Source organism: Cyprinodon variegatus, unplaced genomic scaffold, assembly GCF_000732505.1.
Source record: "Cyprinodon variegatus isolate N-32 unplaced genomic scaffold, C_variegatus-1.0 Scaffold831, whole genome shotgun sequence".
In the NCBI taxonomy this organism is placed as follows: Eukaryota; Metazoa; Chordata; class Actinopteri; order Cyprinodontiformes; family Cyprinodontidae; genus Cyprinodon; species Cyprinodon variegatus.
In genome coordinates this window covers 203,942-227,092 of record NW_015151284.1, presented here as the reverse complement: position 1 = coordinate 227,092, position 23,151 = coordinate 203,942, and the positions used below count along the sequence as shown (strand labels likewise).

Sequence of the window (23,151 nt, the reverse complement as noted above, 5' to 3'; positions counted from 1 at the left end):
TACATTGTTAAAATAACCAATATAAAATAAAAATTACAGGTAAAAGCATGGGTTCTGTGATACATTTATGCAGCTGAATAGCAAACTATATAGAGTAACAACAATGCATCAGAGACCTGGGAAAGTATCAGCAATGGATCCTCTGTGGTAAGAGTTTTACTCCCATTTAGTAAATAATACTGGTATATTTTTTGTCTTGAAACTGAACCCAGAACTCCTGGGTCAGGCTACTTGTTAAAAATATGATAGTAAAAAGTGAGCCCTAGAGCACTCATCATTTGTTTTTGGTTTTCTCCATTTTTATTTTTTGCAAAACAAATCCAAAATAGATAATAACTTGTTATCTATTTTCTGGTTTTGGGTCGATATGCAAATAAAGACAAACAAATACTGCTGAATGTACATGGATGAATCCATCTATCATTTGCATGTTGAAATTAAAAGTTTCCTTCAGATAGGTGTATTTAGTTTGAAGTATTTTACTGGGGTAGAGACACCTGCCTTCCTCATTCTGACTTTTGCAAGATTCCGTCTTTCATCCTTCTTTGTTGTTATGGTTTCACCTTAAGAATCTTCAGGGAAAACTTTGGCACACCATATTTTTTGAAGAACTGAAGAGAGAAAAAAACATTGGACAATATGTTGTTAAAAATAATTTTGATTCATCTAAATAATAATCTGTAGATCTCATAAAAAAAACTTTAGCAAATGTTTATCTTACCTCTTCTACAACATCTTCCATCTCCGATTCTGATAGTTCTTTCTGAGAATTTAATTGTATATCCAGTCCAATAATATGTTCTGTTAACAAAAATAAATCCATCACTCTATGGGGGATAAGGAATGTCACATTTTATTTGTTAACAATATTAGATTATATACAGAAAATTTGGGTTACATTTCTACTAAAGCTAGGAAATGTCCTGGTAACATTGGGGTACTTTGTTGTATAACATCAAATGATCTCACACTGCAAAATACTGCTATAATTAAAACCTGCTGAACTCTTGGGGTTAAATAAAAACAGTGTAGTCTTTGTAGTTCTTTGTGTGGTGAGTAGAACGCATTCTGAGCTCAAGCCTTTTACATATGAGAAAGTGTAAATATGATTAAATATACTTTTTAAACATGGCCATAATAATTATTTTTTAAGATCAAAATAGAAAACACATTGTTACTGTCACAGACTTGGTTCTGTTATGTTTTCTTTTGAGTATTCAGTTTTACTTTGCTCCATGTTTTCTAGTTTTAGTGGTTTAATTCTTATTTTGTTGTGTTCTCTGGTTATTTTTCAGTTTTCAGGTTTTTATTTGTTGCCCTCTGCTGCCCTCTTGTGTTCTCCTTTTTCCCTAGCTCCTTTCCTGTCTGCTCTGTTCCCACCATCTCCCAATCTGCTCGATAGCCCTCTCTTTGTTCTGTCTCCTACAAAAACAGTCCTTGTGCAGTTCCTCGGTGCTGGTTCCTCGTCTAACTTCCTCCAACTCCGTCTCTCTGAGTCTTCCTCGTCCAGATTGTTTTTCCCCTGATGTCTCCATGGTTTCTGGTTTGTTTGCCTTTTTTTCTCACGTTTGATTTTTTGGATTCCTGCCTCAGTTGTTTGTTTACCTCGCATTAAAACTACAAAAACTCACCTCTGCCTCCCTGCAACTGCATTTGGGTCCATAAACCTCAACCCAATCCTGACAGTTACCATATTATTAAAGACTGATGCTTGTGACTCATCACTTGATGCGTGGACAATTTGGTTAAAATTACTATATTTATATTACCAGTTAACCCATTATTACCATTGTTTTACTAAGGGAGAGAACTGAAAACCAGGTTTTGCTGAAAATCAGTATCTTTGCGAACGATTCTCCTTCCAGTTTCAGTCGGCTTGAATTGTGTCGCTATTTGGTTGCAAGTTAATTTACAAGCACATAAAACAAGAAGCAGAATAAGGCTGGTTTCATTTAACCAGAAAGGATGACAACAAGGCAACTGGCATTAGTTGTAAAGGGGAATACTCATTAAACCCTGGAAATTTTTAGTGAATGTCTCATTAGCACCATCTCTCCAGTAAACACTGCAGGTAACTAACTCTCTTAATAACTAACTAACTAACTAATACTGACTGTCATGTTAGTGCCATTTGCCTCATTGTCAAACCGGCTATTACTAATACTGCTAATGTTAATGGTACGTGAATCTGTCTTCATATGTTGCATAGTAGGCCATGACAACAGACTTGTGGTACTTACTCCATTGTACCATTTGATTTTCCTTTCATTGAAGGAATGAAAGAGTAAAATTCTCAACCTGAACTGCAAAGCTCAAAACAGAGACAGTTTTACCAGCACACACCCTAAACTTTGGATTCTCTGTTACCTGACCTCATTGGCAAGAATTCACTCTTTAATTAAATGGATGTATCCAAATCATTGAGTCACGTTGTAATTTAACAAAATAAGACAAGGTTTTATATCTGCTTTTAAACTTTCTATGTGTTGCTCCTCAGCATTTTAGATCTCTAGATTTTGATCAAAAAAAAAAAAAAACAGAGCTAAAAAGTTGAAGAAGAAGAAGACTGAAGAAACAAAACCTAGCAGGCATTTTTTAAGAATGAATTTACTTACTTGGTGCTCCAGCTGAAAGTCAATCAGGTTCCAGCATGATGGTGGTTGTTAAAATGAAAATAAGAATATCAACCTTTTATCCGTTTAATCCATAATATTTTGATGTGGAGCTTTCAGCACATACATCAACACTGGTTAGAAATCGCATCTTACCAGTTGTCGCAGTTATGCTTACTTCTCTGCTTCTGATGTTCTCAAACACAGAGAAGAGAGTAAATGTGTATTTAGTTCCTGCAGTCAGAGATGAGACTGTGTGAGTTAGTGGTCCATCTCCATCTGGTGCGCTGATAAATGTTTCTGTGCCATTAAACAGGAGAACAAAGTTGGTGCTGTTGTTTATCTTATCCCACTGCAGAGTGATGCTAGTCTCATTCTCTGCTGATTGTCTGAGGCCATTAGCATTTGCAGGAGCTATAATAGAAATAAGAAGAGGTAGTTTGTAAAAAAAAAAAAAAATATATATATCCGTTATGGTAATAAAAACTCTGTTCTGGTTCTCATGTTTCTTGGATGTTTAATTTTGGACTTATACTTTGGCTGCAATACAATCTACAAGAAACCATCTCTGTCTCATCCTCTGCATTTTGGGTCCAGCTACAAACATCTCCATTTACTGACATATGGACAGAAATGTTTTTTGTATCTCATTATTGCAGTTTTGCTCATGTTAAATGTTTAATTATTCTGTAAATGTTAAACTAATAAAAAAATACAATTATATTTCAAAGGATAAGTTTAACACCTGACGGTTAGAGCAGCCAGTTTCAGTTTATTTGCTCTCACCAGAACCCATAAAGATCTCAGTAATGTAGCCATGTTGATGATTACACCTCTGTTCTAAACTACTGGCCGTGTGTCTGCCCATCTTGCCTCTGATTTTTGACACCTTAATGAATAAAGGGTCTTACCAGTGACAGCTGAGATTTGAACTCCATTACTTCTGAGGTTCTCAAACACAGAGAAGAGAGTAAATGTGTATTTAGTTCCTGCAGTCAGAGATGAGACTATGTGAGTTAGCGGTCCATCTCCATCTGGTGCACTGATAAATGTTTCTGTGCCATTAAACAGGAGAACAAAGTTGGTGTCGTTGTTTATCTTGTCCCACTGCAGAGTGATGCTAGTCTCATTCTCTGCTGATTGTCTGAGGCCGTTAGCATTTGCAGGAGCTATAAAGGAAATAGGAAGAGGTATTTTGTAAAAAAAAAAAAAAAAAAAAAAACAATATATCTTGTATAGTTATAAAAAGTGTATCTTTACCACAAGTATCAAGTAACAAAGTATAAATACTTTGTTACCTTACTTAAGTAGAAATTTTGACAATCTATACTTTACTGGAGCAATTATTTTTTAGAGAACTTTTTACTTTGACTCCTTACATTTATACCGTATATATATATATATATATATATATATATATATATATATATATATATATATATATATATACTTTTTTTTTCAATTATCTCTACTTTATACTCCTTAGAATTTTAAAATAGACTCATCTGTTTTATTAATTTATGCTCATTTTCATCATGGGCTGTTAGTATTTAAAAAAATTAAAACCATAAAAATATTTTGCTTCATTCCAACAGATTATTTCTTTGTGGTTTCAAATCGTTATTGCGTCAACTGGTTGTTCACCATATATCAAAATAAATAGTTTTTCAAGATGATGCAAAGTAAAATTTACCACTGTTGAAACTGCCCATCTTGCCTCTGATTTGATTTTCAACCCCTTGATGAATAAAAGTGTCTTACCAGTGATAGCTGAGGTTTTAACTCCATTACTTCTGAGGTTCTCAAACTCAGAGAAGAGAGTAAATGTGTATTTAGTTCCTGCAGTCAGAGATGAGACTGTGTGAGTTAGTGGTCCATCTCCATCTGGTGCACTGATAAATGTTTCTGTGCCATTAAACAGGAGAACAAAGTTGGTGTTGTTGTTTATCTTGTCCCACTGCAGAGTGATGCTAGTCTCATCCCCTGCTATTTGTCTGAAGCCGTTAGCATTTTCAGGACCTTCAAAAACAAAAGAAGAACAGGCATGTTTTTAATGGGGCATGTTTGTTTATATAATTGTTCGTTAGGATAAGTTTTTCCATAGTTTCAGTAAGTTCTAAATTTAACTGTAGAGGAGTAGCAGCCTAGTGGTTAGGGCATTGTACCACTGCCACCCTGGCTCCCTGAGCAAAGACCCTTTAACCCCCCAACTAGTCTTTTTTTTTTTTTTTTTACTTATTTCTGCAAGATGCAAGACTGTTCCGTTTTGTACTTAATTTTTACATTTTGCATTATTGACATGTGACTTCTTCAAAAACCATGTTTCTGCACTCAAAGTGTATGCCTCATCCACATGTTTTCAACAACAGTTTTACATTTCTCTACAAGGGATCTGCCACTTTTAGTGCAATTAAGAGCTTAATTGCACATCAACATTGGTACATTACCTCGTCTGTAACAGATGAATGGTATAGTCAGTGTGCAATCCTCATCAAACCATCCTTCTTGGTTCCCAAATGCTGCAGCTGTACATGTAGCACCAACTGAAAGAAGGGGATTGCTGGCAAAACCATTTGGCTGACCAGTAGCCCAGTTTCGAAACAGAGATGGGTTGCCGTCAGACCAGGACTTTTCACCATAAAGACCAATCCAGACATTTTTTGAGCGTGGCAGGCTTTGAATCTTTTCATTTTCTGTCATATTTCTTACACTGTGAAAGATTGAAAAACAAAATCCAGAGCAGTTCATTACTTAGCACCTGGATGCTACAAAACTTCTACATTAACTAAATCCATCATTTACTTTCTTTCATTCTCATTATTTTTATTCTGATATAGATATAGACTTACATGAAATCTAATTGAAAAGTAACAGAGGGGACCTACACTTTAGTTTGAAGAGATTTCAGTTTTTTCATCTAATCTTGAAAATAAATCTTACTTAAAGCATCAACATTTATTTGGTTGATTTTTAAGGGCATTATTGTCTTATTTGAGTTACCTGGCAAGATCAATGTAGTTCTCTCTACAGTATGTCTGAGCGTCAGTCCAACTTTTAGGTTCTCTGACCAGAACAAAGGATGATGTATCATTTACAGTACCTGTAAGCAGAAAAGTTGTTAGGGTACTACCATCTTCTGCATGAGCACAAAGAGAGATGACAAGAAATAAAAAGCAAAATCAGGACCAATGGAATGTACATAGAATGGGCAATCCTCCAAAGATGTCTATGGTTTTAAGCCATTAAAAATGGCTCAACTCTGATCAAATCTTTTTTGCAGGAGAACATATTAAAAGATTGAAATCAAAGGCTCCGATTTACCTGGATAGGGCAGACTTACCATGCTAACTTTAACTCTAAAGCCAGGAGGGTTGTGATTGTGTTTAATAAAAGGATCCAGTTTCATCCAACTGATATTAATGATAAGGATGGCTGATACAGCATATTACAGTTGCAGGTACACATATAAATACTAAAGTAGCATTGGTAAATGTTTATGCACCAAACTTTGGTGATGTCAATTTTCTAATGGATTACTTGGTAATATGCCCCATTTAAACACTCATATATTAATCTTTGTTGACAATCTGAACTGTGTTTTTTCCTGGGCTGGATTGCTCTTGTCCCCGTTCTAATAAAATACAAAATGCTAAACTCACAGAACTAATGAACGTGATTGGGGACCTTGATCGGGAATCTGCCTCTAACCTTACTCCAGAAATACTTAAAAAGTTTGATCTGTCTCTACCAGATGGACTGAGCATACTATATGTTGTTACCAACCCATGGTATTTAGTATCAACATGGGGACAAGGCCAACCAATTGTTAACACACTTGTTAAAACCTCAGTCCACCTCACATCTAATACCCCAAATTAACAATTAGTCTAACGTTATTACAACTGACATTTTGCTGTTAATAAAAAATGTCAATCTTTTTATTCCCCCTTGTACAGGTCTGAATTTCCCACCGATGCTACCAAAATATATAAGTTCCTTGCTAATCTTCAGATCCCCACATCATACCTGACCATGGAAAATGACAAGTTAACATCACCTATTAAAACAGAGCCTATTATTTACAATTCATCCAGGGAGAGTTGCTGGATAAAGGCGTCTAAAGGCCAGTGGGGAACCGAATTTCAGATAGAGGCAAATTGTTAAAAGCTAATTTGAACACATTTCACATTCTTCGAGATAAAAGATGGTTCTCAAACAAAATCCATGCTGAACTACAGTATAAGATATTTTTGACCATGATTTGACCTTGATTCATCCCTGCATTTGTTGTCTTAACACCACACAGTTAGTTGCCAGTTAGTTGGACTTGTGTTAATAGAACAATATGTTACAGTCTAAAAGTTTAAAAGATTTTTTTTCTCACCTCCGTCTGTTATATACAATAACTTCATAACTGTTATATACAATTTTACTCACTAAATATTTTTCAATAAAGTTTCATATGCAAGTACCAAGAGGAACCTTATAGCACATTGGACTGCTTGTGCAAATTTGTTGGCCTATCACCTAGCTCAGGGACATTGATTCCCAGAGCTATATTAGAAAATCAAGACAGTGGGAATATATATGAGTACAGTGAAAGTTTATAGTACATACGAACATTTTTACCTTATAATATTTTTTGGATATTTCAAACATTGTGCATATTTCTTAATGAATTGGTGGAAAATGGTTAAAGATGTCAAATTAAAGCCTTGAAATAACCCTAGAAATTTCATTAAAGAGGCAAACAATGCAAAATATTTTAGATGCTCAGACTATCTCAAAGAAAAAAAACATTTTCATTTGCTAGGTAAAATGGTAAATGGCCTATACTTATAAAGCATTTATCATGTCAAATGATTTGACCAGAGTTATGTGCATTCAGTCATTCACCTGTTCACTACCACACACTCACACACTGATGGTGGCCAGCTTCATTGTAGCCACAGCTGCTCTGGGGCTCACTGATAGAAGCGATGCTACCATGCAAAGGCACAGCCAGGCCCTCTAACCACTAACAGTAGGTTATTTGGGTGAAGTGCCTTGCCCAAGGACACAACGACTTTGAAAGTCGGAGCTGAGGTTTGAACCAATGACACTTGGGTAGGCAAACTCATGCGGCCGATGCCACTGTTGGCTCCCAACATGAATAAATAAACATAAACTGCCTAAATTAAGATAAAGACTTACCATTGTAGCATACAAAATGAAATAAGTCACTGCAAGTGTAGTCATGCCATTTGCCTGTGAGTTCATATAATCCAATACACTTTTCATCTCCTTCATGATTACTTGGTTGTCCAGTGTCCCAGTCTCTAAATGTTAATTCCCCTGGCCCGTAGAAGCTACTGTCGTTTAGAGACCATTTCCAGCTGTCTACGAATTCATCATAGAGGCCAATCCAAGCCTTTCCTGTTTCAAGACATAATTGTAGAAATTAACTTTTGTGCTTCTAAATGTGTTTCTAAATGTTAAATAAGCTGTTATGAATGCAATGCACTCTAGCACAATGTATATTCAACGCTAAAGAGTTTTTAGGAACTCACCTGTATAGTTTAAGCTTGACATTTTTACATCTTCATCATCTGCTTCATTTTCTATAGTGGCCAGGTCAGTGTAGTTACGTCTGCAGACAGCTTGAGCATCTGTCCATGTCAGTGATGTGTTGACAAAGTAGTAGTAATAAGGTTTGGCAAAACTAACTTGCAGCAACGCTCCTAAGGCAATCAGAGAAACACACACACATTGATACTAGATAGAAAGTGTGAATATTTTCATATCCAATTATCCCAGTTTGTTTTCACATAGTTTTTAAGACCAGGACCAAACAACATTCACACACTATTAAAATATTGTTTTAGGTGGCAAAATGTACTGATCAGGAAGAAATAATAGCATGACAAAGAAAGTCAGTTTCATTAATTGGTCAGGGCCAAAATAAGATCAGCCATCCTTCTTCCACCATTCTATTCAAATTAAACACATGTAGTATAGAGATGAAAAACCTTGACAGTGCTGGGATTTAGATACAATACACTAAGAAAAAGAACAGAAATTAAAACAATAAACAATTATTTGTTCATCACCCAGGCTGAAGTCACTGAGAATATCAGAAATCTAGACAGTGGCAAGGCTCTTGAGATAAATTATATCTGCCCTGGGTACCTTACGATTCTGGATGCTGTCAGGCTGTCATTGCTGACACACCAATTCAACATTGCATCGAGGTCAGAGACAGTGCCCCTGGTCTAGCAGACCAAGGTGGTGGTCCCCCTGAATAAGAATGTTGACCAGAGGGTGGGCTCCAAATATAGGGAGATCACACTTCTCACCCTCACCTTGAAGGCCTATGCCAGAGTCCTAGAGAGGAGAATCTGGCTAATTGTCGAGCCTTGGCTTCAGGAGCAGTAGTGTGGTTTTCTTCCTGGCTGTGGAACAGTGAAGCAGCTTTACCATACACTCTCCTGGATCTGAAGAAGGCATTTAACAGTGTTCCATGTAGTGCCTTGAGGGGGGCACCTCAGGAGTATGGGGCCCTTTACTAGGAGCTATCCAGTCTATGTACAAGTAGACCACGAGTTTGGTCCGCATTGCTGACAGTCTTACTTATTCATGGTGCATGATGGACTCCAACAGAGCTGCCCTAATTCAAATATATGTATAGATCGGATTTCGAGGCACAGCCAAGGGCCGGAGGCACATCCCACTAGGAGGAGAGGTGAAGGGAATATGTCTCATGGCTGGCCTAGTAGTACCTCAGGCTTCCCCCAGCAGAGCTGGAGGAGGTGTCTGGGGAGAGAGAACTCTGAGAGTCTCTGCAGGGACTGCTACCCCCTCGACCCGGTCCCGGATAAAGCAGAAGATAAGTACATGTGCAAAAACTGAACAAAAAAAAATTTTGGCAAATCAGAGTGTACAGACCTGTAAGTCCTATGAAGATCAACCAACGCTCCATAGTCAGATTCTCAAAGAAAAATAATATACATATATATTTATATAATCTTTTGACATCTCTTAAATATAAAACTTTCTATGAGACCCATTTGGCAGACAATCTAACTGTAATTACTTCAAAATATGGTAGTTATAATTGATACTTACCTTAACCTTCCTAATGTCTTTCTATAATATAAAAGTACTATGCTCATATGTGCTGCAAAGAGCATATTACACAGGTCTGAAACTGATCTGCTCTTTTTAAGATTTTAAAAGTGGGTGTGGTTGTTATGTAAGGAACACATCACATTGGTTATCAGAAACATTTAATGTTTTGCCTCCAGCTTTACCTAGATAGGGGAATGAGGATGTGATGACAAACTAAAGCAAAAAAAACAAACCTGGAACTCATGTTGGTGTTATCTAAGATTGTTCTTCACTTTTTAATAGTCTCTCTGTCCCTAAATATAATTTATGAATATTTTAGTGTGACTTTTTGTTATTGTGTTACTAATGAGCGTAGTTTGATTCTGATTTATCATTTATGACTATCATTATTTAACATTGTTTTTAAGTGAAACAAAGGCTTTCAAGATGGACAACGTGTTGTCCTGCTTTCCAGTCAAAATTACATATGTATTGGTCTGTACATGTATAATTTAAAAAGTGTTCCAGATTTGTCTAAAAACTTACTCTGTAGGGTAATTGTCAATGTTATTTAACCACAGGTAAAACTTGAATCAGTTTTAGCCATCTCTGGTGTAACCCTTGAACTGCCTGACAATGTGTTTAGGAGAAACCATAATTTACTAAATATAAAAAAGCCAGCAATTTTGGATGATTAAGGGGGAAAATGAAATTCATTTTAGTGACCGGTTCTCAACTACTAAATTATATCATTCAGAGAAACCGTCTTATTCTGTTAACATCTCTTTCATATAGTATTGTTTTTTAGAAATGGACAGTCACTTCTGATTTCCACCGATATACCAGAAATGCTGTCAACTTCTAGGTTAAATTTATAAATTTCACATTACGTCTCAAGTGTTCTTGAACATGTCTGTAATGATTCTGTGTTCTTCTTTTTCAATTTTCATTACTTACTGATCAACTCAGACATAACTACAACTGCATACCAAGGGATTTTTTTTTTATGTGGGTGTAATCAAACTTTTAGATTACATTTTATCTCGCTTTTGCCTAACACTAATCTGTGGCTAAATTGGTAAAGTGATAATGTCTCCATAAGTGATCAAGATGGAGAAAATCTTATTAATCAAGTATCAGAAGCATAAAGGGGAGATGAAATGTAATTTGAAAAAAAAACTCTCCAAAAGAATGAAGAAGAAGAAGATGAAAAAACTGAGCTTCCAGTAAGAACGAAAGCTTGAATGCAACTTTTGGCACTAACAACAAATACCAGAGTTGTGGTATTTAAAAGCTGCTATTTCATAAAGCTACACAGCTGTGTTCATTGTTGTTTATTTGAAAAGTCAGCTAATCCTCATGGAACAGTTTCATTACTTGTCTATGCAAATACCATTAGTGTAAAGTTATTTTAGCACGCTGCTGAATAGTTAGGAACCAAAAGTCATAAATTCCCAGTTTCCCACACAAACACAGGTGGGGCATGAATTTAGTTATTAATTATCTTCTTTTTTTTTTTTTTTTTAATAAGGTCTCATTAGGTGAGACTGTGTTCTTCTCTTCTTCCCCTCTCTCTGCTTCATTCATGTGTGGTTAGAGCTGTTCCAGAACACACAACAAAGCCTAATCAAGTTTTTCAGCCACAGCTATGTTGGCATGGAATGCTGTTATAACCAGACTTTCAACCCATGATGCGGTAAACTGACGCACTGTGCCATTTTCTTTGAACATCCTCTTTTTCCTGATCTCTGGATCTACTTACCTGAGGCTTACCTCACCGCGAAATACCCAGATTCCTTGGCCAAAACCAAACCCAGGACCTACAGCAGCAAGACAACCAAACATCATTGGTTTCTTAAGTCATTACTCTGGCTCCCTGTATCTCAGATAATAGACTTACAATCACTTTTCTTGACTGTTTAACATATATACTTTAAATTTCATATTAGTCATCATTAGTGTTCAGTCAAACATCTCTTTAGCCGCTTTTACTATGCTGCTGCAGTGTATACTAGTGTATACTCTTTACAGTTTTATGTAAAATACGTGTACATTTGTACAAAACATTTGTTATTAGAATTTGCAATACAAATAAACGTGCCTCACCCAGCTAACCCCAATCAGAAGTAATGGCTAAAAGAAAGTGTAATCAATATCAACCCAAACATCGTGGGATCATGACATACATGGTAATTTCTTTGCCCCCTTCTTTTTGTGAGTACTCCTGTTTTTCAGCATTTTTGGATTGTGTGGATTTATGTTTTTTATTTTTTGTTTCTGTTGTACCCTTATTGTTATTAAAATCTAAAAGTAACCACCTTCAGTTTTTTGTCTGCATTTGGGTCCTCCTTCCTTCACCCTCCTTGTTGTACTGTAAACAATAGACCCAGCAGACTTTGTCTCAGTTTTGACTACATGCCAATAACAAGTCAAGATAAGATCACTGAAATAATAAAGAATGCTATTATTCTGTGATGGTTCTGCTTGACTTCACAAGTGACATCTTAATCACATAAAATTAAGCTGAACAGTTTTTCTTTGTTCACTATCAAAAACTAATATTCAAACTAAATAATCAAACATGCCTGTCACTGCTTACACATCTGAAAAATGTAAGTACTTCATGTGGGCGCAAATTAAAATACATTAGCACAAGCTGTGGTTATTGAGTTTAACATAGCCATAGAAAAATACAACAAAGTATCTCTGTTTTTGGAAGTAATTTTAGAAAACCAGCAGTTAACATCAATGGAATGCACCAAACTGTTTGTTGTGCCAAGTTGCAAAAAAACCAGTTTCCAGTTAAGACTCTTGACATCCTCATTCTTTACTATTAGATTACTAATGGACGTCATCTCCCCAAGGCTGCTCAGCCTCTACAACCTGAGCCTTAGCCGGGGGGTGGTCCCCACTCTGTCGAAGACCTCCTGTGTGTTACCGGTTCCGAAAATGCAGCACACCAAGGAACCTGCCCACTCAAGACCAGTCACACTTACCTCCCACCTGATGAAGACCATGGAGCACCTCTTCCTAGCACACCTACGCACTGTGGTGAGCCCCGCCCTGGACCCGCTGCAGTTTGCTTCCTAGCCTAACATCGGAGTGGAGGGTGCCATCATCTACCTGCCTCAGTGGACGCTCACCAACCTGGAGACCACCGGGAGTGCTGTGAGAGTCATGTTCTTTGACTTTTCCAGTGCATTCAACACCATCAGACCGGCGCTGCTGAGGGGGAAGCTGGAGGATGCTGGATTGGACAAACATCTTGCTGCCTGGACCATCAACTCCACACTGACCGAGGTCAACACGTGTGGCTGCACGGCAGTCAGTCAGAGGTGGCGGTCTGCAGCATCGGCGCCCCCCAGGGCACAGTTCTATCTCCATTTCTCTTTACCCTCTACACCTCGAACTTCACCTGCACCACAGACAGGAGTTCTAAGATGACTCAGAAAAACAGGGCTGTGTTTCAGAGTGGAACGAGCTGGAGTACCAATCAGTTATCATTAACTTTGTGGACTGGTGTGAGAAGAACCACCTGTGTCTTAACACATGTAAAACCAATGAGATAATGACCGACTTCAGGAGAAGACCCCCACCTCACTCCCCCATGAACATCCAGGGGCAGGACTTAGAAACTGTGGAGAGTTTCAAATACTGTGGTGTTCACGTCAATAATAAAGTGGACTCATGGCACCATTGCCATGTACAAGAAGGGCCAGAGACGCCTCCGCCTCTTGAGGAGGCTGAGGTCCTATGGAGTGAGCAGGCCCCTGCTTAAAGCCTTCTATGACTCTGTGGTGGTCTCATTCCTCCTCAAAGCTGTCATCTTCTGGGCCCCTGCCAGCGCAAAGCGGGACAGCAAGAGACTGAACAAGACCAATTCTGTCCTGTGCTGCACTCTGGACTTGGGGGAGAAAGTTTCTAAGAGGAGCCCTGTGAAAATAAGGAGGTCAGAAAAGTTTGGCTACAGATTCAAACAGGTCCAGCCTTCTTCACTGTCACCACCCCTCACTCAGCATACACTTGGTTATCTAGAAACCGTGACAGTTGTAGGCAACGAGTGAATACCCAACTTCTCAGTACTATGTTGTGTGCTAATTTCATTGTTGAGGAGCTCCAGAAATAGTACCTTCATCACAGATATCAGATTTATAGTTCATACACTTCACAGATATTGGAATCTGTGCTTAATCAGAATCAGATTTACTTTACTAATCCCTTGCTGGAAATTCTTTTCTTGCATGTCAGCCAAACCCATTTGCACAGGGACAGATAAACCAAACCTCCTAAATCCAATCTTCTCAGTGAATTAAATTATAGAGATTGGACACACCTGGTTCAGTGGTTGGGCGGAACAAATTCATGGCATGGAGATGATTGTTGACTCCATACTCAGTTTTAGCCTCTCCCAGCCATGGCACTAATTCTCTAGAGACCTCTCAGCTCTATTAATGTCTACTGATGTCCTCCCCCTTTGTCTCCTCCTTTCCCCAGCAGGCTAAACAACCACAGCTCATCCTGGTTCTGGTGCCCTCTCTGCTGGTGCTCCCGCAGAGATTTCCTGCTGCTCCTTCCGCAGAGATTTCCTGCTGTTCCTTTCTTAACTCCAGAACTCGGTCTCACATTACCTCTCTTTTCAGGGTGATTTGTCCCCTTGTTTTGGGTGATCTGACCAAAACAAACATGTTTGTTTTGGTCAGATCACCCAAAACCATGTCAGCTCAGATAAAAAAAAAAAGGAAAAATGCAACCAACAGTAATATAGGTTTTTTTAAACAGGTTTAACAGGCCATTGTAATCTGTTGTTCTTATGTGACCAGCCAATTTGAAATGCCAACACCTTTGAAATTAGGCAATTTTTGAGCTTTGTAATGGACCGGTGAAACTCTACTGAGAGAAAAATGAGATTGCGTAGCTCTGAGCCACATATAGGAGAGTATTAGGCCTGGATCCTTATCTTTTTACACAACCAAAATCTGCTGCAGTTCTAGATTGTGGTGGCTGGAAGATATCTGGGTTTTACAGGTCAGGTGTGACGAGAGTTCTTATTTATCAGGCTTAAGATGGCTTAACACATCACACACTTCACACATTTTCACTACATTATCCAGCGCTAAATTTGCTGTGCAGCAGTGCTCACTTGATGTGAACTGGACCCGTATCTTTTGAAAGTTTATTGAATCCGCAATACTATCCATCTGTCTGAGTTCCTGTGTGGCTCATCTGTGACTATATCTGATGGACGATGGAGGAGAGCTTTGGGTCATGTTGCATTGCAGCAGAGTTGGTTGGAATTACCACACAAACTAGATAAGCTATTTGTGAAAGAATAGAGTGAGCACAGAGGGATTCTACAGTATGTGAATGAGGGGTTATTTGCTACAGGCCGAGCCCAATACAGTAACTAGAGTCTTAAAATCAAACACCACTATGGTCCACATTAGTAATATAGGTTTGTACAACAGGTTTAAATATAACTCACCTAAAATAAAACAGAACACTTTTTATTGCTTAAAAATGTTATCCCAATGTAAAACAAAACAATTCTACAATAAAAAAAAAACAATTTAAACTAAAATGAATAATAGTAAATATGACCCTTAACACCAAAAACCTCTCTGCCTCAGGTTCATTTCTTTGCACGTTTTTGATGAAGTTATAACACTTCAATGTCAAAAATGTAAGAAATATGCCAAAAGCCAGTTTAAAGTTGGTCACATATATATATATATATATATATATATTGATGGTATATTCTATGTGCATTTTAGGTAGAACATTCTAAGGTTTTTGAAACCTGTGTTTGTTAATAGAGGATTTCCTTTTTTTGTTAGTTGTTGCTTTTTGTTATTTGCCCTATTCATGTTTATGTTTAGCCGGTACACCCCTAAACCGCTCTACATCTTCTAAGCCAAGAAAGGTGGTAATGGAGACAGACATCATACAGAAATTAAATCTTTAAAAAAGGTATTTAAGTTTAAAATGTGATGTAAAGTCTTTCGTCTAACACAAAATACAGTAGCATGAAAACCTGAACCAAACCAAAATTCTAGGATAGCAGATCACGACATGGGGCTGTTTTGATACCAGGATTAGTTTTTAATCCTTATTTAATAATCAAAATTTGTTGTTATCCAATGTCTTATCTACCACGTAGTTGAAGACAGTTGAAGTGGGTGCAAGAAATGGCTTTCAGGATTTCATTCAAAATAGATAGTGTACTAATTTGGACATTTGCATTTGCTCCTTGGCTTGTTTTGCCATTTAAAAAGTTAGCAACATAACCTTAAAGTAATTTAGATCTAAATTGATTTAATTTCTTTATATATATATATATATATATATATATATATATATATTTATAATGGTGCACCCTGATAGCTGCTTAATTTGCAATTGTCATGATTTTATTAAAGGTCTGACCCCAAGATGCAGAAGACCAAACAGATAGAGACCAGGGAAAAGTTTAAACAGGTTTATTTGAGAATGGTGAATCCTGTGCTGCTCTGAGCACTGCTCAACAGGGACTGAAAGGTGAGGGGAAGACACTGCGGTTAGTTCAGGCTCAGTGGGAAATTTGAATCTTACGTTTAGAATTGGAGGAAAAGGTTGCAAACTCCCTTCCCCAGGGAAAGATGTCCTTTATGGAATCCAGACTGAGAGGATTGTACCAGAGATTGTCTTGCTTGATGATGGGTGGACTGGGTGACTCAGTCTGAACGGAGAAGCTTACTGCCACTCTGATTTTCTGCAGTACTTGAACGGGCTGTAGTGCAGAAGAAACCTTTGTTTGGTGTGAAGCTCAAACGACCTCTTGGGGAAAGTGGAACCAAACTTCCTGTTTGGAACCCCAGCTCAGTTAGAAGCTTAGTTCAACCTTCCTGAGAGAAAAGGACCGAACAAAGCCAGTTTGCAGGATGACTTCCCTGTATTGGCAAACACTGTGGCGTCGAGGTAGTGGCAGTCAGCAGCTTAAGAACACTCCACAGGTGTCCAGGGAGACTCAATGAGGATGGGGCACCACCTGGTGGAGGAGGAAAGGAAACACCAAAACAGACCACACAAACTGGATTCCTGACAGCAATAATACTGGAGTCCAAAATGCACGTTGCCAACATCACTGTAACAAGAGGACAGTTCATCAGTCTCAATGCAGTTTCTTATTATATTTATTATATTTAAGAAGAAAATGTAAAAGTCTTTTGTATTTCTGGCTCTCCAATGAATTTGAGGCATTCTCGGAGGAGTACATTTAAAATCAAGGTAAGTGATTATTTGTAAGCTTACAGTATCAGCAACAAACTCCTGGAAAAATGTAAAACAGATACCCTGAATTTCTTTAAATTAGGATTAAAAACTGATTTGTTCAGACTCTCCATTGAATGTTCACTTTAAACTGAACTGAAGAATTATAAATGTAAGTTTGTATTCCCTATTTCTCTATCTTCTCTATCATGGAAGACAATTTTAAAATATATATATTTTTTTGTTTGTTTGTTTTCGGATTCACATTTTTACATATCCTAACAATATTATACCTTTGGATATCTTGGAAAAGGTTTGGAAATCTTCTGATAGGGTAAATCATCCCATCAGAGTTGGATGCAAGTATACCTATGGATATGTATAAAAGCAAAAAAGAACATCAATATTTTGATGTATAGTCAATATTTTTTTAAAAAGAAGGTCCTTTGCAGTACTTATTTGGATCTAAGCTGTTTTTTTGTTGTTGTTGTTGTTGTTGTTGTTTATAATTTTTCTGTATTCTTCATTTATCATTATATTAGATGTTTGTTATAGTTTAGATTTTACAGAACAAAGGAACACTAGTAGATTAAAATACTTTAATAAAAACATATGATCTAAAAGCTATAGGTAGAGATCATATTTATACTAATATTCCCTTGAATTTAACTGGAACCTTTGTCAAATCAATGGACAGACACTGAACTTTGAATAAGTTTTTAAGAATACCACCAAATGTTTTCATGATCAAATTAGATTTTTTTTTTAAATAACAAATCAGGAAAAAATAACTTTTTTTGGTCTTTTAATTGACATAAGGAATGATAATAACCAAATACACTTTTTTGTATTTGTTCACTTACATAAAAAAGAGGCTATAGGCAGAGAACTCATGCAATAATATCATAAATTACATTACTACTATGCTACTGTGCTCTGAAATAATCCACCAGGATTTCCTGTAAATTTATTTTAATCTTGTTGCCTGATAGAATAGATTGGTTTTGCTAACAGCAGCAACATCAGCTGTTGTCTCTATGGTGGCAAAGTCAGCATTGTCAAGTCAGCTAAATCTCTGGGCATTTTTCCAGGTTACTTAAGTGCTGGCAACGTAGTACTGGTAAGCACTAACTGTTTAAACTAACACAAAACAATGAATTAAAAAAAACTGTTTATACCTATTGATCTAATAAAGACTGAACGATGACCTATGAATCAAACCTTTAAAGGAAGGAAGAAAGGAATTTTTTTCAACATGTTTATTTAGTTCTTAGTTCATCACCTTGTGTTTACTCTTCAATTATTATTCTACAAGGATTAATTTTTTTTCTGATACTGTACCAAGCACTAATTGTAACTCACAGGGGTCTGGAAATCAAATCCTCATGGGCCAGTGACCTGCAACTTCTATGTTTTTACATTAGAGACTGGTATAAGATAAGAAAGCTTGGTAATATACTTACCCATATTATACTAACCTATTCCTAACTATAGCTAACTAACAATTCACAGAGTAACTATTATGCATCACACTGATGTTTATTTTTACAACAGATTAGAAGTGACACCAATAATTATCTTTTGGATGAACAATGGCTATTATTTATTTATGATCCTCTTATTAATTCAGGACTCCAAACTTTGAAAACAATGTTTTGAAGAACTTAAGGATGGGGTGCCAGTGTTTGCTTTGTTTTGCACCTAACAAAAAAAATGTCAGTTTCATGCAACCCACTGTTTGGACTGGCTGATCCTGCTCTGAAGCAATGACCTTCATCACATCCATCTACAAGTGAGGAAACAGGATTCCCTGTTTGCCTTGTCCTCCCTGGATACCTCATTGGTCTTTGGACTTCTGACCACAACCTTGAAAAGTTCTGGGTTTTCTGAATTTTCTGTCTCCTGCCACTAGTCAGTTTAACCATCTTAGGCATCATCACCTGCACAGCTGTCATATGTCTGTTTTTTTGTTTTTTGTTTTTTTTTTTGCCAGCCATTATTACATGATATCAAATAAGCTTTTAAGCGAGTCTGTAACAGGGCAACACAGAAACACACAAGGACATATGATCATGCACACAAACACTCACAGCTAAGGAGAATTTGAAGAAGCCAATTAAACTAACAGTTGTTTTTTGGACTGTGAGAGGAAGAAAGAGTACCTGGAGAGAACCCATGCATGCACAGTTAGAACATGCTATTGCCATTAGGAAAGACCCCAGGCCAGGAATTGAACCTGGAACCTTCTTGCTGCAAGGCAACAGTCCTAAAATCTGCACCACCATGCAAGCATCTAAAACTACCTTTCTTGTTAATTATGTTTTTTTATGTTAATGTTTGAGACAGGACATTTTCTGGCAACAATTTTGGATGAAAGACAAATCACTGGAATAACCTTTCAAACAATATACTCTAAATCATTAGCTTTTAACCAATCTGTCTGTATGGTGTAATTGAAATAGTCTCGTTAAAGTGCCTTGAGATGACATGTTGTAAAATAGTCCTTTATAAACAAATTCTTCACATTTTTACCATGGCCCTTTCATGTTTCTTCTCATCCTCCCTTCTATTTTGTAGCATTGCGACCCTGTCAGCTTTTGCGTCTTAATGGTGGTACTGCGAGAGAACAAGGGTTACAAGAGGCAATGGAAGAGGGACGGCAGTGGGGCACAGCAGATTTTGGGGGGAAAATAGTGTTGATTTGCCTCATGCATAAAAATCAAGATTAAGTTTATGGACCTCTTTAAAATATTAGAACATTTGTTTGAGATATAGGTTTAGGATGGTATTTGCAACATTTTTTCTTTGCTAGATTCCAAGAATTTTCCATCACAGATAAAAATAGAATTATCATTGAACCATACAACATCTCCCTGCGCCCTGCAATTTCCACCTTAAGCAGTTGCCTATGTAATAAAAAAGCCCTGTCGGGAGGGCTTTTCACACTTAGGTTTAGAAATACAGCCCTCTGTCCGAGAGAATCTGTGAAGTGAATAGAATAGAATAGAATAGAATTGAATTGAATTGAATTGAATTGAATTGAATTGAATTGAATTGAATGGGGAAATTGTGGCCTTACAGCAGCAAAAGATTATAGCAAAAGTGGTCACACAACCTGGACCTTAAAAAACTGTATAAAAATAACAAAATAAGTGACAAAGTAAAATAAAAATAAACAAATACTGTACTGTACAGTGTTTTTACCGTATAAATACTGTACATCAGGAGAATAAATACTCAGTATACAGCTGTGGACATTTTTACAGTAATGGATTTGTGAAAAGTAGCAGCAACACCAGAGGTGTGCAAAAATGACAGCAGCATGTTATTTAACTGACTAAGACAGGAACTGTGCAAAATCAGCATGAATGTAACGACCTCTTGAGGCTGTTGGGAACAGTGATAGTTATTAAGTCTTACAGCTGCTTGGAGGATAGATCTGTGATAACGCTCCCTGGTGATCATTGTGAAAATTGCACTCTCATGGGAATAAGGGAGACCAGCAACAATATTCACACTAATGCTTAACCAGGGGTGATTTTAGATGGAAAGAGGCTGCAGGAGATATAAAGGAGGTTTGTAAGAAGTTTTATTGTGGAAGCAGATTAAGCAGGTGATCCCTGTTAATATTCTGGCTTGTTGACTGAACTTCCCCTGTCTGGCCTGATTGTCTCTGTGCTGAAGCAATGTTTGTTTTCGTTTCTCCCCTGCCCCACCCTCATCCTGCCTAACTCATTACATCTGTTTACCTTGAGATACTTCTTTACCGCTTATTTTTCACTTTAATAAGGCATGTATAGGGGAGACGGGCACTTGGCAGAAGATTGTTCAATCATAGGGCTGATGAGGGAGAAGAGATTAAGTCATGTCTTCACCAGGGATGGAGCTAGACATCATCATTAATAGGAGCTTGGTCTGCAAAATATTTAATCATAAATAGGGGGTTTTTGTACACACTCATATATAATAAAACTGTGATTACACAAGCTTTAAAATGGATTAAATAGATATATTTTTTAAGTTTTGCAAAGAGCTGAATCATTTTCTCTGATCTTTGAAGGAAAATATTTATGTAAGCATGGATGATTCTAGAGATTGCTTTCCAAATCGAGTTACATTTTTTAAATCTTTTAGTTTTTTATTTTTCATTTTAATATCTTTTTTATGTATATGTTTTCTCTTCAAATATTACAATTTCTTCTCTGGTACTATGATGTTCTGTTTTTTCCTGATGTACAGAATTTAGGATTTTCTTGCTACTGAAAACTTCTATATATAAATGAACTTACCTTGTTTTGTCTTACCAGAAATAAGACTTGACAAAAGTTACAGAAAACATATAAACTGGGGATACAAGCACTGTCATTGCTCAAGACATGTTTTGACCACGTTGTGACCACTTTGTCTGATCTTGTACTGTAAGACCTTTCCACTCTGCCTCCAAGCATGTATAACTTAGCCGCTGAAGTTCGGTCATGCACCATTCTCCTGTGCTTTCAAAACGGTAAAAAGCTCAGCACAGCTCATGAACTAGACCCCTACCAAGGTTTCCCTGCGAGGCTGATGCACTGATACATGTCTGGGTAAGACTGAGTCTAAGAAGAAATTACAGAAGGTGAGCATCTCTTTTCTACTTTGCAAATAATGTAATTGAACATAATGCTTTTTCAACTCTAATAATATTACTGGTAGAAAAAAAAATCTGCAGTTCCTTAAATAATTATAGCTTTAAGCCCCTTAAACAACCCAACACTGTCATAAAAGGAAAATGAAATGACTGAAGCTGCAAAAATGTGACTTCAAAAACACATAGGTGATATAAATAGATCAGTCAACACACGCACAACACAGAGACAAAATTCCTGGTGCGGGTGAACAGAAAAGTCCCTGATGCGGATGAGCTGGAGTGAAAAGGCAAAGTAACCCGATAAACCAATGCAGTTATTGCAGGAATTTTTTAACACAAAAAGTATTTTCCTGCAGGAAAGCACCCGGTTTTTTAATGCCCTACCGGTTCTTCTTTATTCAAAACTCACCATTCTCAGCTTATGGCTTCAGTCATTACTTTGTTTCACCCGCCAGCCAATGTTGTTTTAAGATAATTTGTTTTAGTTTTGATTAAATCTTTTTTCTACTACCTCTAACTGTGGCCAAATAAAGTTAATGATGCCACAAGACATTCCAGCCTCTTGCTTTGCTCCGAAGGTTCAGTACTCAATGCTTCATGCATTGCTCTTTAAGGACATCTGCTGCTGTGGTGAAACTATGACAGTATCATTTTTTTAAGCATCAGTTTATCAAATGTAAGTTTTTATTATACCCATGTCTGATAACCGTAAGGTCTATATTTAAATATACTATTTGTTGTTAGCTCTTAGATTGGTTTCTCACCAAAACAATCCTGCTAATATGTGGACGCTGTTTTCTGTTTGCTCTTGTTCTATGTTATGGAGAGTTTTGTCAAAAAAGATATTTGATGTGATTGTGTCTCAGGGAGGCCAACTTTTGTGTGAATAAGCATTTTGTTTTGAAAGGGAAGGTCAAAGTCAAGACCTGCCAAAATGTTCTAATGTCGCCTTCACATAGCATAATACCATCCCATAATAAAAATTACCTCAGTAATAGATCAAATAAAAATACACATAGATATCTGACAATATGTTATTTTAAAAAATTGTTATTTTACTCTCATGTTTTAGGTAAACACCTGCTCTTTAAGCATAGCCATGATGCAAATTTCTGGTCTGGATACTGTGATTGAAAAAACTTTTTGTTTCGGTATTTATTAGTAAATAATAATGTACACACACATCACGCATGCCTTATTGTGAGCAATTGTCTAGTAATACCCCAGACAGAAAATTAAGTTTTATTTTCTCAGCCTCATTTAGTTACTGTTGCTGAAAATGACTCTTTGCACTCAACTCTCTATCAATACAGATGTGCCACCAAACTAGTCGCAACAAGCCACAAAGCAACACATTTTATCGCAATTTTATTTTGAAAACTGACCCGCAAATTAAAGCAGTTATGCATCCAGTGCAATGCAGGTAATGAAGCAGGGCTTTATCTGACGCCCACCCTTTTTATGCAGTATATTCGTTTTTGTTTCTGTCTTTCTTTTTGCACCTTAAAGGAATAGTACACCCAAGACATGATTAGCCTTCATTTTCCACTCACCCCCATGCTAAACAACACTCTGGAGTAC

At 37.0% G+C, this 23,151-nt stretch overlaps 1 protein-coding gene across 1 annotated transcript; it reads right to left on the bottom strand.

Annotated features, from left to right (window-relative positions):
- Positions 1-515: 515 nt before the first annotated feature.
- LOC107099021 lies at positions 516-9,652 on the bottom strand. The gene is made up of 11 exons (XM_015396949.1): positions 9,537-9,652; positions 8,162-8,332; positions 7,806-8,027; positions 5,613-5,712; positions 5,060-5,322; positions 4,374-4,631; positions 3,524-3,781; positions 2,769-3,026; positions 2,616-2,627; positions 722-801; positions 516-611 (listed from the first exon to the last, which is right to left on the bottom strand). Exons 1-11 carry the CDS (start codon positions 9,568-9,570, stop codon positions 552-554), a joined length of 1,716 nt encoding a protein of 571 aa, XP_015252435.1. The 5' UTR covers positions 9,571-9,652; the 3' UTR covers positions 516-551.
- Positions 9,653-23,151: the final 13,499 nt, after the last annotated feature.

Excerpts from the sequence above, each read along its gene's own strand:
- LOC107099021 (XM_015396949.1), bottom strand. The coding sequence starts at position 9,570 with ATGGAGCGTTGGTTGATCTTCATAGGACTTACAG. Across the intron at positions 8,028-8,161 it reads GTCAAGCTTAAACTATACAG|GAAAGGCTTGGATTGGCCTC; the intron begins GTGAGTTCCTAA and ends GTCTTGAAACAG. Across the intron at positions 5,323-5,612 it reads AACTACATTGATCTTGCCAG|TGTAAGAAATATGACAGAAA; the intron begins GTAACTCAAATA and ends AATCTTTCACAG.